Here is a 12,357-nt window from a genome sequence, read left to right on the forward strand (position 1 = left end):
TATTCCAACTTTATTTGTGTAGTATCTTTGTTCTCAGCCCAAGTGAACACCTTCAGGATGGATTGGAATGCTATATGCAAACCAGGTCTTCGTACAACATCAGTGTTTGATTAAATGGTGAGTGACGTCAAAGTGCTTGTTTGACTAATTAAGTACAAATTTTTACAGACACACTCCAAAATCGTGTGAAAATTAATTTCAAAAATAGTAATGGCTGTTATTGCCGCAAAGAAAGGACTATATTTTTAGAATGGGATGGCCAACAAGCTCTTGTGGTAATATTGTCTTCAAGTACCATTTGTGGAAATACCTACTGTGAACTCTTAACCCTCAGGAGTTTACACTTTTGACCATAGGAGCATGGTAAACTTGCTTTAAACAGGTATTTGTCTCTTCTGATTTTTTTCTGAATTGTAAGCAAAATATAATAAAAGACAAAGACACATGAGTGAAGTACAGCTTTAATTTATTTAAGGGGAGGCACGGTAGCTCAGTGGATAGCACTGTCGCTTCACAGCTAGAAGTTCCTGGGTTTGATCCCTAGGTGGGGTGATCCGGGTCCTGTGTGGAGTGTGCATGCTCTCCCCGTGTCTGCATGGGTTTTCTCCGGAATGCCCGGTTTCCTACCACAGTCCAAAGACATGCAAGTGAGGTGAATTGGAGATACAAAATTGTCCATGACTGTGTTCAACATTAAACTTGTGAATCTTGTTTCTGTCATGAATGTAACATGAAGTTAAAATCCTAATAATAAATAAATAAAATTGATTTAAGTGTTAAGGGGGGAAGGTACCTTGAATTCAGCTATCTACCATAAAATCCAAAAGGAGATTGTTCTTGATCTGTAGCTCAAGCACAATTAGGTTTAGCAATAAGACAAAGAACAAGCCCACCTATAAAACATTGAGAGTGGTTGAGTCATATTCCTGACTTGAATCCTGTTGTTATACAATGGCAGGATCTAGAATAGGCAGTACATGCTCCTAACCCATACACTATAACAATATGGAGCTGCCTTCACTCTTCTGGGAGATGTATGTATGAGAACATTTGTGCCTATTCAGACAAAGTCCTGGTTTGCTTTGAACACAGTGGTACAGTTATGCTGACAGAGGAACAGGCATTTCCCATTTAATATAAATGTACACCTTTACAGACATTACAAAAATTAACAGTATTATTGCTGTGTCTAAACCATCTGTACTTAATAAATAGGCTTTCAAATAATTTGTAATTGGACACATTTGCTGTACAAATGGCCAAATATATTTTTTTCAGATATGTTTTTGAGTTACTTATATTTATTTTCTGTATGTGTGTTTTACCTTGAAGTAATCATGTCTTTGAACAGTCCTCCAGATAAGTACAGTTTGGACAGTTGGTAAGTTTCAGGTTCCTGGTATTTTGCTCAGTTTTAGTGGTTGTGGGAGGGGAAGCTCAGATGATGTCACAGAGATAGATTTATATAAACCTATTTCTTTTTTTTTTAATACCACTTGGGGTTTGATCACTTGGGTGATGATGAGGACTGCTGCAATTGTTTTGCTGTTACTGGCTGTTGGTGAGTAGAACTTTAGAGAGTAACAATCATGCAGTCTTTATCTTGGTGACTAGTATGTCTTTCCACTGATTTTTTTCCCCACACGTCATGCTAAATACACTGCGATATACACTCATCAGCCATAACATTAAAACCACCTCCTTGTTTCTACTCACTGTCCATTTTATCAGCTCCACTTACCATATAGGAGCATTTTGTAGTTCTACAATTACTGACTGTAGTCAATCGTGTTTCTCTGCACTCAGGACCACCACAGAGCAGGTATTATTTGGGTCTTATCTGGATCATTCTCAGCACTACAGTGACACTGACATGGTGGTGGTTTGTTAGTGTGTGTTGTGCTGGTATGAGGGTATAAGACACAGCAGCGCTGCTGGAGTTTTTAAACACCTCACTGTCACTGCTGGACTCAGAATAGTCCACCAACCAAAAATATCCAGCCAACAGTGCTCTGTGGGCAGTGTCCTGTGACCACTGATGAAGGTCTAGAAAATGACCAAGACAAACAGCAGCAAGAGATGAGCGATCGTCTCTGACTTTACATCTACAAGGTGGACCAACTAGGTAGGAGTGTCTAATAAAGTGGACAGTAAGTGGACATGGTATTTAAAAACTCCAGCAGTGCTGCTGTGTCTGATCCACTCATACCAGCACAACACACACTTACACACCACCACCATGTCAGTGTCACTGCAGTGCTGAGAATGATCCACCACCTAAATAATACCTACTCTGTGGTGGTCCTGTGGGGGTCCTGACCATTGAAGAACAGGGTGAAAGCAGGCTAAAAAGATATGTAGAGAAACAGATGGACTACAGTTAGTAAGTGTTTTTATATGGTAAGTGGAGCTGATAAAATGGACAGTGAGTGTAGAAACAAGGAGGTGGTTTTAATGTTACGGCTGATCAGTGTATGACCACAAACTTGTTGGACCTTCTATTTCAAAACCATGAATGTTAATATGAAGCTCAATACTTGCTGTCATAAGAGCCACTCCACTCTTGTGGGATGTAACAGGTCCAGCTTTGCCCCTGTTGCAGAAACTTGCCTTCAGAATCTGCCTTGCCAGTAATAGGTGGGCAAATAGGCACAGATGATTGACTTGTCAGTTTCTCTTAATTGACAAGTTACACAGACAGGTAGACATTAAAGGAAGGAAGAACAAAATCCTGGGCAGGACTTAAACTTTCTGAAGCTAAATCTTTCAGCAATGCTTACTAATCACCTATATTCAATGTGATGTGACATTTCTATCATAATAGAAGTGGACTTTATATGTTACTTCAAAATGTGTATGTATCCATCAGCACTAATGATGTATTTACATAGACTCATCAGACCACAGCGCAGGCTTCCACTTTGCGTCAGACCATCTCGAATGAGCTTAAGCTCAGAGAATTAGGGTATACGTATTTACAAAAATCAGTGAAGTTAAGTACTAGTTAAGTTAAGAAATTAAATATTAATTAAATACTGTGTATTAATATATTTGTATATTCATCATTTCAAATGCATGTTTTCTGTTTTAGTTTGCATTTTATTTACAGTCACAACTTTGCATTTGTAGTAACACTTATTAAAATGTTTGTGACACAGATGTCAGCAGAGCTGATGATGATAAGATCATTGGTGGGTATGAGTGCCCAATGCACTCACAGCCCTGGCAGATCTATCTAACATATGATGATGGTGTGCGCTGGTGTGGTGCATCTCTAATCAACAGCAGATGGGCTGTGTCTGCTGCTCACTGTTATGTCTCGTAGGTATCTTACTTCCATATACTAGAATGACAATGGGTGCTTTTTGTTGAAAACAATAACACCTGCAACTGTGTCTTTAAATCTCAAACAAAAATATACTGTATATTTTATGTTTGTTTAAATATAAAGTATGTGGACATCCCTTGTAATGCTTAAGTCTGTATTTTTGCCACACCTATTGCTAACAGGTATCAAATTATATCTGATATGTATTTAATGTTGGGGTAACATTTTGGGGAATGCATGAGGCACAGTCCATAAGGTCATAATAATCTGCACAGAGCCCTGATATCAACCCCCTCTTAACAACTTGGGGAAGAAATGTTGATTGTGTGGCAGGTCTTCTCATCCAGTATAAGTGCCTGACCACACAAATGCTTTTTCAAATATGTGTGCAATTTGTTCACAGACAATAAAATCTTAAAATCTTCTTATAAAAAGCCTTTTTGTTGCTCAGGTGGCGCAGCAGTAAAATACGCTAGCTTACCAGAGCTGGGATTTCGAATACATCGTATTGATACTCAGCTCTGCCATCCGGCTGGGCTGGGCGGCTATACAAACAACGTTTGGCTGTTGTTCATCCAGGGAGGGAGCCGGATAGGAATCTCATAACTGGTGCAATTACGACCTCTGCTGGTTGATTGATGGCGTCTGCACAAGAGTTGAGGAATAATGCGATCAGGGTGTGGCTCTCCGTGCACAAGGCTGATTTTCATATGAACTCACTTTGTGCAGGTAAAAAGATGCAGTCCAGTTGGGGTGTGCGTGTGTCAGTTCACTCTCCACAATTGGGGCGGAGGTCAGCACCAGTAGAGAGGAAGCATAACACAATTGGGTAAAAATTGGACACGCTAAAATCGGGAGAAAAAGGGACAATATGCATTTTAAAAAAGCGTTTTGAAGGATGCACCGGAAAGGATGGGGTGACACTCATACTAATTTCTAGGGTTTTGGAATGGGATGACCCATGTTCAGGTGTCCACATACTTTTGGCTATATACTGTAGTTTCTAGTAAGAAACAAAAACAGGTGATTAAATACGAGGGATCTTCAAAAATGTTTCCGCACTATTATATTTTGGTTGGAAACAGTGAGGGTGGGAGTAGTAGTAATTGGTCGTGTCTGAGAGACTGAGAGAGAGCTTATAGTCTGGATTTAGCGCTATCTGATTTCCACCTCTTTGGAGTGCTCAAAGAAGCTTTAAGGGGAAGAAGATTTTCATGTGGTAATGATGTGAAAGCAAAATTTTTTTGCGGATGGCATTAAAAAGTTGGTACAACGTTGAGACATAAATGGATTGCAAAGGAAGGAGACTGTAGAAAAGTGATGTCATTTGTTTTTGAAATTCTTAAACAGAGTTTTAAAAAGTGTGGAAACATTTTGAAGAACCCTCGTACTTGTTGCTCCACTTTTTGAATATGTACATATAAAATATGCAATTCATAAATTATGTAACACGGTTCCTAAAAATATTTTTGGATTTAAAGGGCCAATCGTCTTGCTCTTCATCTGGGAGAGCACAACATATTCAGCGATGAGGGCACAGAGCAGAGGATTTGGGCAGAGAAAGTAATCCCTCACCCCAACTATAATTCAGTCACATATGACAACGACTTCATGCTGATCAAATTGAGTGAAGCTGCAGTTTTTAACAAGTACGTGCAGCCGATTCCTCTGGTATCCAGCTGTGCAGTAGCAGGACAGAAGTGCTTGGTGTCTGGATGGGGAAACACAGGAGGTGAGGCAATATAAATGCACTACATGTAGAAGTGTATGAGAATAAGAACCTTTAAGAGTATAAAAACCATCCAACCAAAGATTGGCTTCAAATTTATTGATACAATTAATACTAAATACAGTGTACAGTGCTGTAAAAAGAAACATTACATTTTGTAAAGCCTATTTCAACAAAAATCTATTTGTTTAAGATATGGTGACACAGTGGCTTGATGGGTAGCACTGTCGCCTCACAGCAAGAAGGTCCTGGGTTCGATTCTCAAGTGGAGCAGTCTGGGTCCTTTCTGTGTGGAGCCTGTATTGTTTTCCTCCCACAGTCCAAAGACATGGAGTCAGGTAAATTGGAGATACGAATTTGCCATAGGTGTAAGTAGGTGCGTGTGAGTATATTTGCCCTTTGGTGGACTGGCAACCTGTCTGGGGCATTTCCTACCTTTCGCCCAGTGAATGAGACCCACCTCAACCCTAAATAAGATAAACCAGTGGTAAAACAGACAATGAATGAATTAATGAATTATTTAAGAAGCAAAACTGTATCATCACCTATCATTCTTGTTAGAGCATCATTGCTCACTTAGTTAATTAATTAACCATCGTATTGAATCTCAGCTCTGCCATCCGGCTGGGCTGGGAGGTTATATGAACAGCGTTTGGCTGTTGTTTACCCAGGGAGGGAGCCGGATAGGGACCTCATAACTAGTGCAATTACGACCTCTGCTGGTTGATCGATGGCGTCTGCACAAGAGTTGAGGAATAATGCGATTGGGGTGTGGCTCTCCGTGCACAAGGCTGATTTTCATATGAACTCACTTTGTGCAGGTAAAAAGATGCAGTCGGCTACTGCTCACGTGTTGGGGTGTGCGTGTGTCAGTTTGCTCTCCACAATTGGGGCGGAGGTCAGCACCAGTAGACAATTCACCAAATTTAGCACTTAAGCCTTCAGCGAGCTAAAACATTGTAGGTGCGTGGATACACTTGGGTTCACTATTGCGTGCCGCTCACCACCCCATGACAAAAACATTGTATTAAATTTGAGAAAACTGCAAAATAGCATGTTTCTAAGTGGTTTCAGATCCCCCTTCCCCATCCTCCTATGTATATTTATCACAAATCCAACAAAATGTCCCAACCTTTACATTAATAAGTGCATGAAATTCAGAAACATATGAAATTAAGAGTGCATAGACTGAAGCATAATATCATGTCTAATCTTTTCCAGAGGACTATGCGTCCGTGCTACAGTGCCTGAATTTGCCTGTGATCGCACACTCAACATGCCAGAATGCTTATGGATCCAAAATTACAGATAACATGTTCTGTGCTGGGTACATGGAAGGGGACAAAGACTCATGCCAGGTAAAATAAAACTGCAAGAACTTAAATTGCTAAAATACAAGTTGTTAGCTACATGAACTACATTTCTGAATATACTCTAGGGTACATGTGTCAAACTCGTTTATGTGGCCCGCGAGAGCTTAAAAGATGTATGATTGTCTTCAAATACACTGTAAAATCGTACATAAACTGCATCTCCCACAATGCATGCTGATTTTGTGACCCGCAAAGTGACCGCACCCCGCCAATAGATGGCAGTGTTTCCACATCAGCGTTTAACTGAGGCGGTTTTCCAACAAGTGATGTTGAGAAATATTTACAAATAAGATGGAAAAGTGAATACAAGTTTGTGCTTCAAGAAGAAGAACCGGTACATCTCTTGTGTTATGAGGCCGTGTCTGTGGTAAAGGAGTACATTATAAATGTAGGTATACATTATAAATATACAGTATAAATTTGATATTTTGACACAGAATTTAGCTTCCAAGAAAAACAACAAATTGTCCAAGACTTAAAAGGCAGACTGCAATCACAGCAGGATACATTACAATCAGCCCTTTGAGGGCCACCATAATGCAGATGTGGTCCTCGGTAAAAATGAGTTTGACACCCCTGCTCTAGGGTTTCAGTCACATGATTTTTCTGTTGTGGCACGGTGGCTCGGCTGGTAGCGCTGTCGCCTCACAGCAAGAAGGTTCTGTGTTCAATCACTGATTTTTTTTTTCAGTGTAAATATTTGCCCTTAATTCAAACATAATGTCAAATTCTATAAAGATTTACTTAAATAAAGATGTACTTAACATATAAAGGTTACATAGCTTATTCTTGTGCAGATTCCGCCCAGTTTAATTATAAAATGCGGTGCCATTGGTTAAAAAGACTTCAGACAACAACTAACAATAATGTCGAAGATAAAAAAAAAAGCTAACTAAATTTCCTAGGGATACAATTATTTTCACATAAAATTATAAAACACAGATCAGTGGTAGCCTAGTGGGTAGAGCTTTGAGCTATCAACCGGAAGATTGGTGGTTCAAATCCAGGCTCTGCTATGCAGCCACTGTTGGGTCCTTGAGCAAGACCCTTAACCCTGTCTGCTCCAGGGGCGCCGTACGATGGCTGACCCTGCGCTCTGACCCCGGCTTCCAAACAAGCTGGGATATGCGAAGAAAGAATTTCATTGTACTGTACATGTATATGTACAGTATATATGACAAATAAAGGATATCTATATCACATAATAGACACATTAAAAAGGACCTCAGATTTGACAAACAAATCAACTCTATGGTAAGGAGTAGCTTTTTCCAACTCAGAAACATTGCAAAGCTCACGACTTTTCTCTGTTTTTCAGACTTGGAGAAGTCTTGGAGAAATCCATGCTTTCATTTCTTCGAGATTAGACTACTGTAATGCATTATATATTGGGATTAACCATTCTCTTTTGCAACGTTTACAATTAGTTCAGAATGCAGCAGCCAGGTTGTTGACTAATACTAAGAAAAGAGATCATATTACACCAGTCCTTGCTTCACTTAATTGGTTACCCGTCCAGTTCAGAATTCAATTCAAAGTGCTGTTATGCTGTTATGCTGTTATCAATTCAAAGTGCTCGTCTGAAACTCAAAGGTGATTGTGCGTTTGCAGTTCATGCTCCGAGACTATGGAACACTCTACCTCCCACCATTCGCCAAGCACCTTCGATTTCTGTTTTTAAAGTGCGTTTAAAAACATTTATATAAACTTGCATTTGAATAGTGAGAGGTTGTTTGAGCACCGTGGGTACAAAATGCCGTCGCCCTACATCATTTTAGTCAGCATTGCATTTGTCTTATCCATCTTTTCTCCTTTTTTGTCATGTACCTCATTTATTTATTTATTTATTTTTTGTTTTGTTTTATTTGTCTGTGAAATTGTTTTTGTTTTATGTGTATAGTTGAATGAATGTACAGCACTCTGGTCAATGTAAGTTGTTTAAGAGTGCTTTATAAATAAACTAAACTAAACAAAGTGCTATAGTAAACTAAGTTGTTAAAAATTGGTTCTATTCACTGTGAGTATTTTTACAGTTAATGTTCTAGAATAACTGCTTATACTCTTTTTAATTTGCTTTTTTCTCAGGGTGACTCAGGTGGTCCTGTGGTATGTAACGGAAAGCTGCAGGGTGTTGTGTCCTGGGGGTATGGATGTGCTGAGCCTGGCTTTCCTGGTGTTTATGCTGAAGTCTGTCGCTACATTGACTGGGTTGATACTATTATAGCTACCAACTAAAGTGGAAATTGGATCTGAATAAACAAGCTTGTAATTAGTGTTTTAACTTGTGGTGTTTAAACATACTTTTACTTTGTTGATTTAAAACAGAAATGCTTTTGTCAATAAAAAACAGTATTTTTTAAAACTAGCCAGAATACTAAAAAGCCCAAACTAACTGTTGGTTATCAGGTTACAGTACTAAATACTTTAGTACTAACTAAAGATTTAGGCTGTAAAAAAAGATGGAGCTAATGGCACAGACATGGTTTGGGGCAGGGGTCACCAACACAGTGCCCTGGTTCTAAAATAGCACTAGTGACAATAGAGCTCCGTCTAAAAATTGAATTTGTGTTGCTGTTCTGTTTGAATCAATAACACTTGCATTGATGTAGATTTGAATGACAATACTGAATATACATTTTAAAAACAAAAATGTTGTGTGTTTATATGAGCTCTGATGGGCGGCACGGTGGCTTAGTGGGTAGCACTGACGCCTCACAGCAAGAAGGTCCTGGCTTCAATCCCCAGGTGGGGCGGTCCGGGTCCTTTTTGTGCGGAGTTTGCATGTTCTCCCCATGTCTCTGTCCGCGTGGGTTTCCTCCGGGTGCTCCGGTTTCCTCCCACAGTCCAAAAACATGACACCAGGCTAATTGGAAACACTGAATTGTCCTATAGATACCTAGCCGCTAGATGCACAAACCAGTGCATTGTAGTGCCGGTCCCAAGTCCGGATAAAATATGGATGGTTGTGCGAAAACAACCCTTCGCGTCGTGCCAAAACAACCTTCCCCGTAATAAAATCGCAGTAACGCACGGTCTCTCGTGGCTTATTGCTTTAATATACCCATCTGATTGGTAGGTGAGTCCACCCCCCTCTCCCCCATGATCAAGATTCCGCTTAGAAAAAAGTGTCAACTTTTCACTGATAAGAGAAGTGTGAGGTGCCAAGAGAATTAAGAGAGAAGGATTTATTTACAGAAGATGAGAGCACGGAAGACAAGTGAAATTTGGATGCATTTTCATGCAGTAAATCAATCGCAATCAAGATGTCAGTACAAGTGAATCAAGTGAACCGGATCACATTACTGATGTGACTCAGATTAACCCGAGTCCATAAAATGAACCGAATTTACCACCACTATTTTGGACTACAATTCCCAGAGAAACTACAAACTGCGTGACGTCACGCTCGTTGATTTGGTCCAGCACGGTGATGCCTGCAGGAAAGAAACAATGCAGGTAAGCTACAAATATACATTAGGAAGCAATGTTGTGTGTTTTGGGCTGTAAGAGTGGCTGTAATGAACAAAGTAAATCGTTAGGTTGGCAGGTATGCGTGTTTTAGATTCAGTTCATTAAGAGGTCGACAATGGGCTATATAAAGCAGTGGTAGCCTAGCTTCAGCTAACGCTAGCACTAGCACTTGTTTCAGGGTGACACAGTAAAATACTGGACATTCTAGTAATATGCAGGTAATGCATTAGTCTAAGTAATTATGTGGCATTTGCATTTAAAGTCCTCTTTTGCGATCCAGATCTATTATTTGTCGCATTTTAAGTGCATACAACCATCGTGCATATGATCATATTGATGCATAATTGGATTAAGCCTTATTATTTTAACTTGCTATTTATAAAGCTTAATGGATGAGGTTTAATAGCCACATATAAACATAAGGCGCCTCCACCTTTTTTTGGGTAGATTTGTGCCCAGAGGCGTGAGTAGCTTCTTCTAATGGTTAAACACATAACCCATCTAACATCAAATATCTACAGTACACGTTTGTTTGTTGCCTGTTTGACCCACATTGTTCTATTGCAACAATTTTAATTCATGTAAGGTAAAAATTCATGCACGTTTACATCTGGTATGAAAAGGTCACTGCATCTTCACCACCTCCTTGTTTCTACACTCCCTGTCCATTTTATCAGCTCCACTTACCATATAGGAGCACTTTGTAGTTCTACAATTACTGACTGTAGTCCGTCTGTTTCTCTACATATCTTTTTAGCCTGCTTTCACCCTGTTCTTCAATGGATGGATCATTCCCAGCACTACAGTGACAATGACATGGTGGTGGTGTGTTAGTGTGTGTTGTGCTGGTATGAGTGGATCAGACACAGCAGCGCTGCTGGAGTTTTTAAATATCATGTCCACTCTATTAGACACTCCTACCTAGTTGGTCCACCCTGTAGATGTAAAGTCAGAGACGATCGCTCATCTATTGCTGCCGTTTGAGTTGGTCATCTTCTAGACCTTCATCAGTGGTCACAGGACGCTGCCCACAGGTCGTTGTTGGCTGGATATTTTTGGTTGGTGGACTATTTTCAGTCCAGCAGGGACAGTGAGGTGTGTAAAAACTCCATCAGCATTGCTGTGTCTGATCCACTCATACCAGCACAACACACACTAACACACCACCACCATGTCAGTGTCACTGCAGTGCTGAGAATGATCCACCACCTAAATAATACCTGCTCTGTGGGGGTCCTGACCATTGAAGAACAGCATGAAGGGGGCTAACAAAGCATGCAGAGAAACAGATGGACTACAGTCAGTAATTGTAGAACTACAAAGTGCTTCTATATGGGACAGTGATAGCCTAGTGAGTAAAGCTTTGGGCTATCAACCGGAAGACTGGCAGTTCAAATCCAGGCTTTGCTATGCAGCCACTGTTGGGTCCTTGAGCAAGACCCTTAACCCTGTCTGCTCCAGGGGCACCGTGCGATGGCTGACCCTGCACTCTGACCCCAACTTCCAAACAAGCTGGGATATGCGAAGAAAGAATTTCATTGTACTGTACAACTGTATATGTACAGTATATATGACAAATAAAGGATATCAGTGAGTGTAGAAAAAAGGAGGTGGTTTTATTTTTATGGCTGATTGGTGTATATCTTCTTGGTTTTGGTTCTTCTTTATAATGTTTATAAAGTTTTTGCCATTTTTACCAAAGGCCTGCTCATACGAGAACAACAAACTGCCACATCATTATAATGTTAGTGCCATTGCAGCCCAATGATCCACCACCCAAACATGACCTGGTCAGTGAGTTTCAGTGTATAAGTGTAGTTGGGATTATTTAATACTTAGACCCTTTCTAATCACAAGACACTTGGCATTTTGGTTGAAACACTATTCTCCTTCCATCATTCCACCATTTCCAACCACTAAAATCCCAAACTGATACACTCATACCAGTACAACACACAACACGGGGTGGCACAGTGGCTAAGTGGGTAGCACTATCGCCTCACAACAAGAAGACCCTGGGTTCGATCCCCAGGTGGGGAGTTTGCATGTTCTCCCCATGTCTGTGTCCTCCCACAGTCCAAAGACATGCAATAGGCATAACATTATGACCACTGACAGGTAAAGTGAATAACACTGATTATCTCTTCATCACGGCACCTGTTAGTGGGTGGGATATATTAGGCAGCAAGTGAACATTTTATCCTCAAAGTTGAAGTGTTAGAAGCAGGAAAAATGGGTGAGCGTAAGGATTTGAGCGAGTTTGACAAGGGCCAAATTTTGATGGCTAGACGACTGGGTCAGAGCATCTCCAAAACTGCAGCTCTTGTGGGGTGTTCCTGGTCTGCAGTGATCAGTATCAGTGGTAAACCAGGCGACAGGGTCATGGGCGGCCAAGGCTCATTGATGCACGTGGGGAGCGAAGGCTGGCCCGGGTGGTCCGATCCAACAGACGAGCT

The 12,357-nt window shown here is 40.5% G+C and overlaps 1 protein-coding gene across 1 annotated transcript; it reads left to right on the forward strand.

Moving 5' to 3' along the window:
• Window positions 1-1,509: 1,509 nt before the first annotated feature.
• LOC134309748 (trypsin-2-like) lies at window positions 1,510-8,702 on the forward strand. The gene is made up of 5 exons (XM_062991010.1): window positions 1,510-1,561; window positions 3,159-3,321; window positions 4,810-5,060; window positions 6,279-6,415; window positions 8,516-8,702. The coding sequence occupies exons 1-5, from the start codon at window positions 1,519-1,521 to the stop codon at window positions 8,663-8,665; spliced, it is 744 nt and encodes a 247-aa protein (XP_062847080.1). The 5' UTR covers window positions 1,510-1,518; the 3' UTR covers window positions 8,666-8,702.
• Window positions 8,703-12,357: the final 3,655 nt, after the last annotated feature.

Source organism: Trichomycterus rosablanca, chromosome 3 (assembly GCF_030014385.1).
Source record: "Trichomycterus rosablanca isolate fTriRos1 chromosome 3, fTriRos1.hap1, whole genome shotgun sequence".
NCBI classification, from domain to species: domain Eukaryota; kingdom Metazoa; phylum Chordata; class Actinopteri; order Siluriformes; family Trichomycteridae; genus Trichomycterus; species Trichomycterus rosablanca.

Bases quoted from the DNA above. Each gene is read 5' to 3' on its own strand.
- LOC134309748 (XM_062991010.1), top strand. From the start codon at position 1,519: ATGATGAGGACTGCTGCAATTGTTTTGCTGTTACTGGCTGTTG. The intron at 3,322-4,809 runs GTAGGTATCTTA...TTGGATTTAAAG, and splicing joins GCTGCTCACTGTTATGTCTC to GGCCAATCGTCTTGCTCTTC. The intron at 6,416-8,515 runs GTAAAATAAAAC...CTTTTTTCTCAG, and splicing joins GGGACAAAGACTCATGCCAG to GGTGACTCAGGTGGTCCTGT.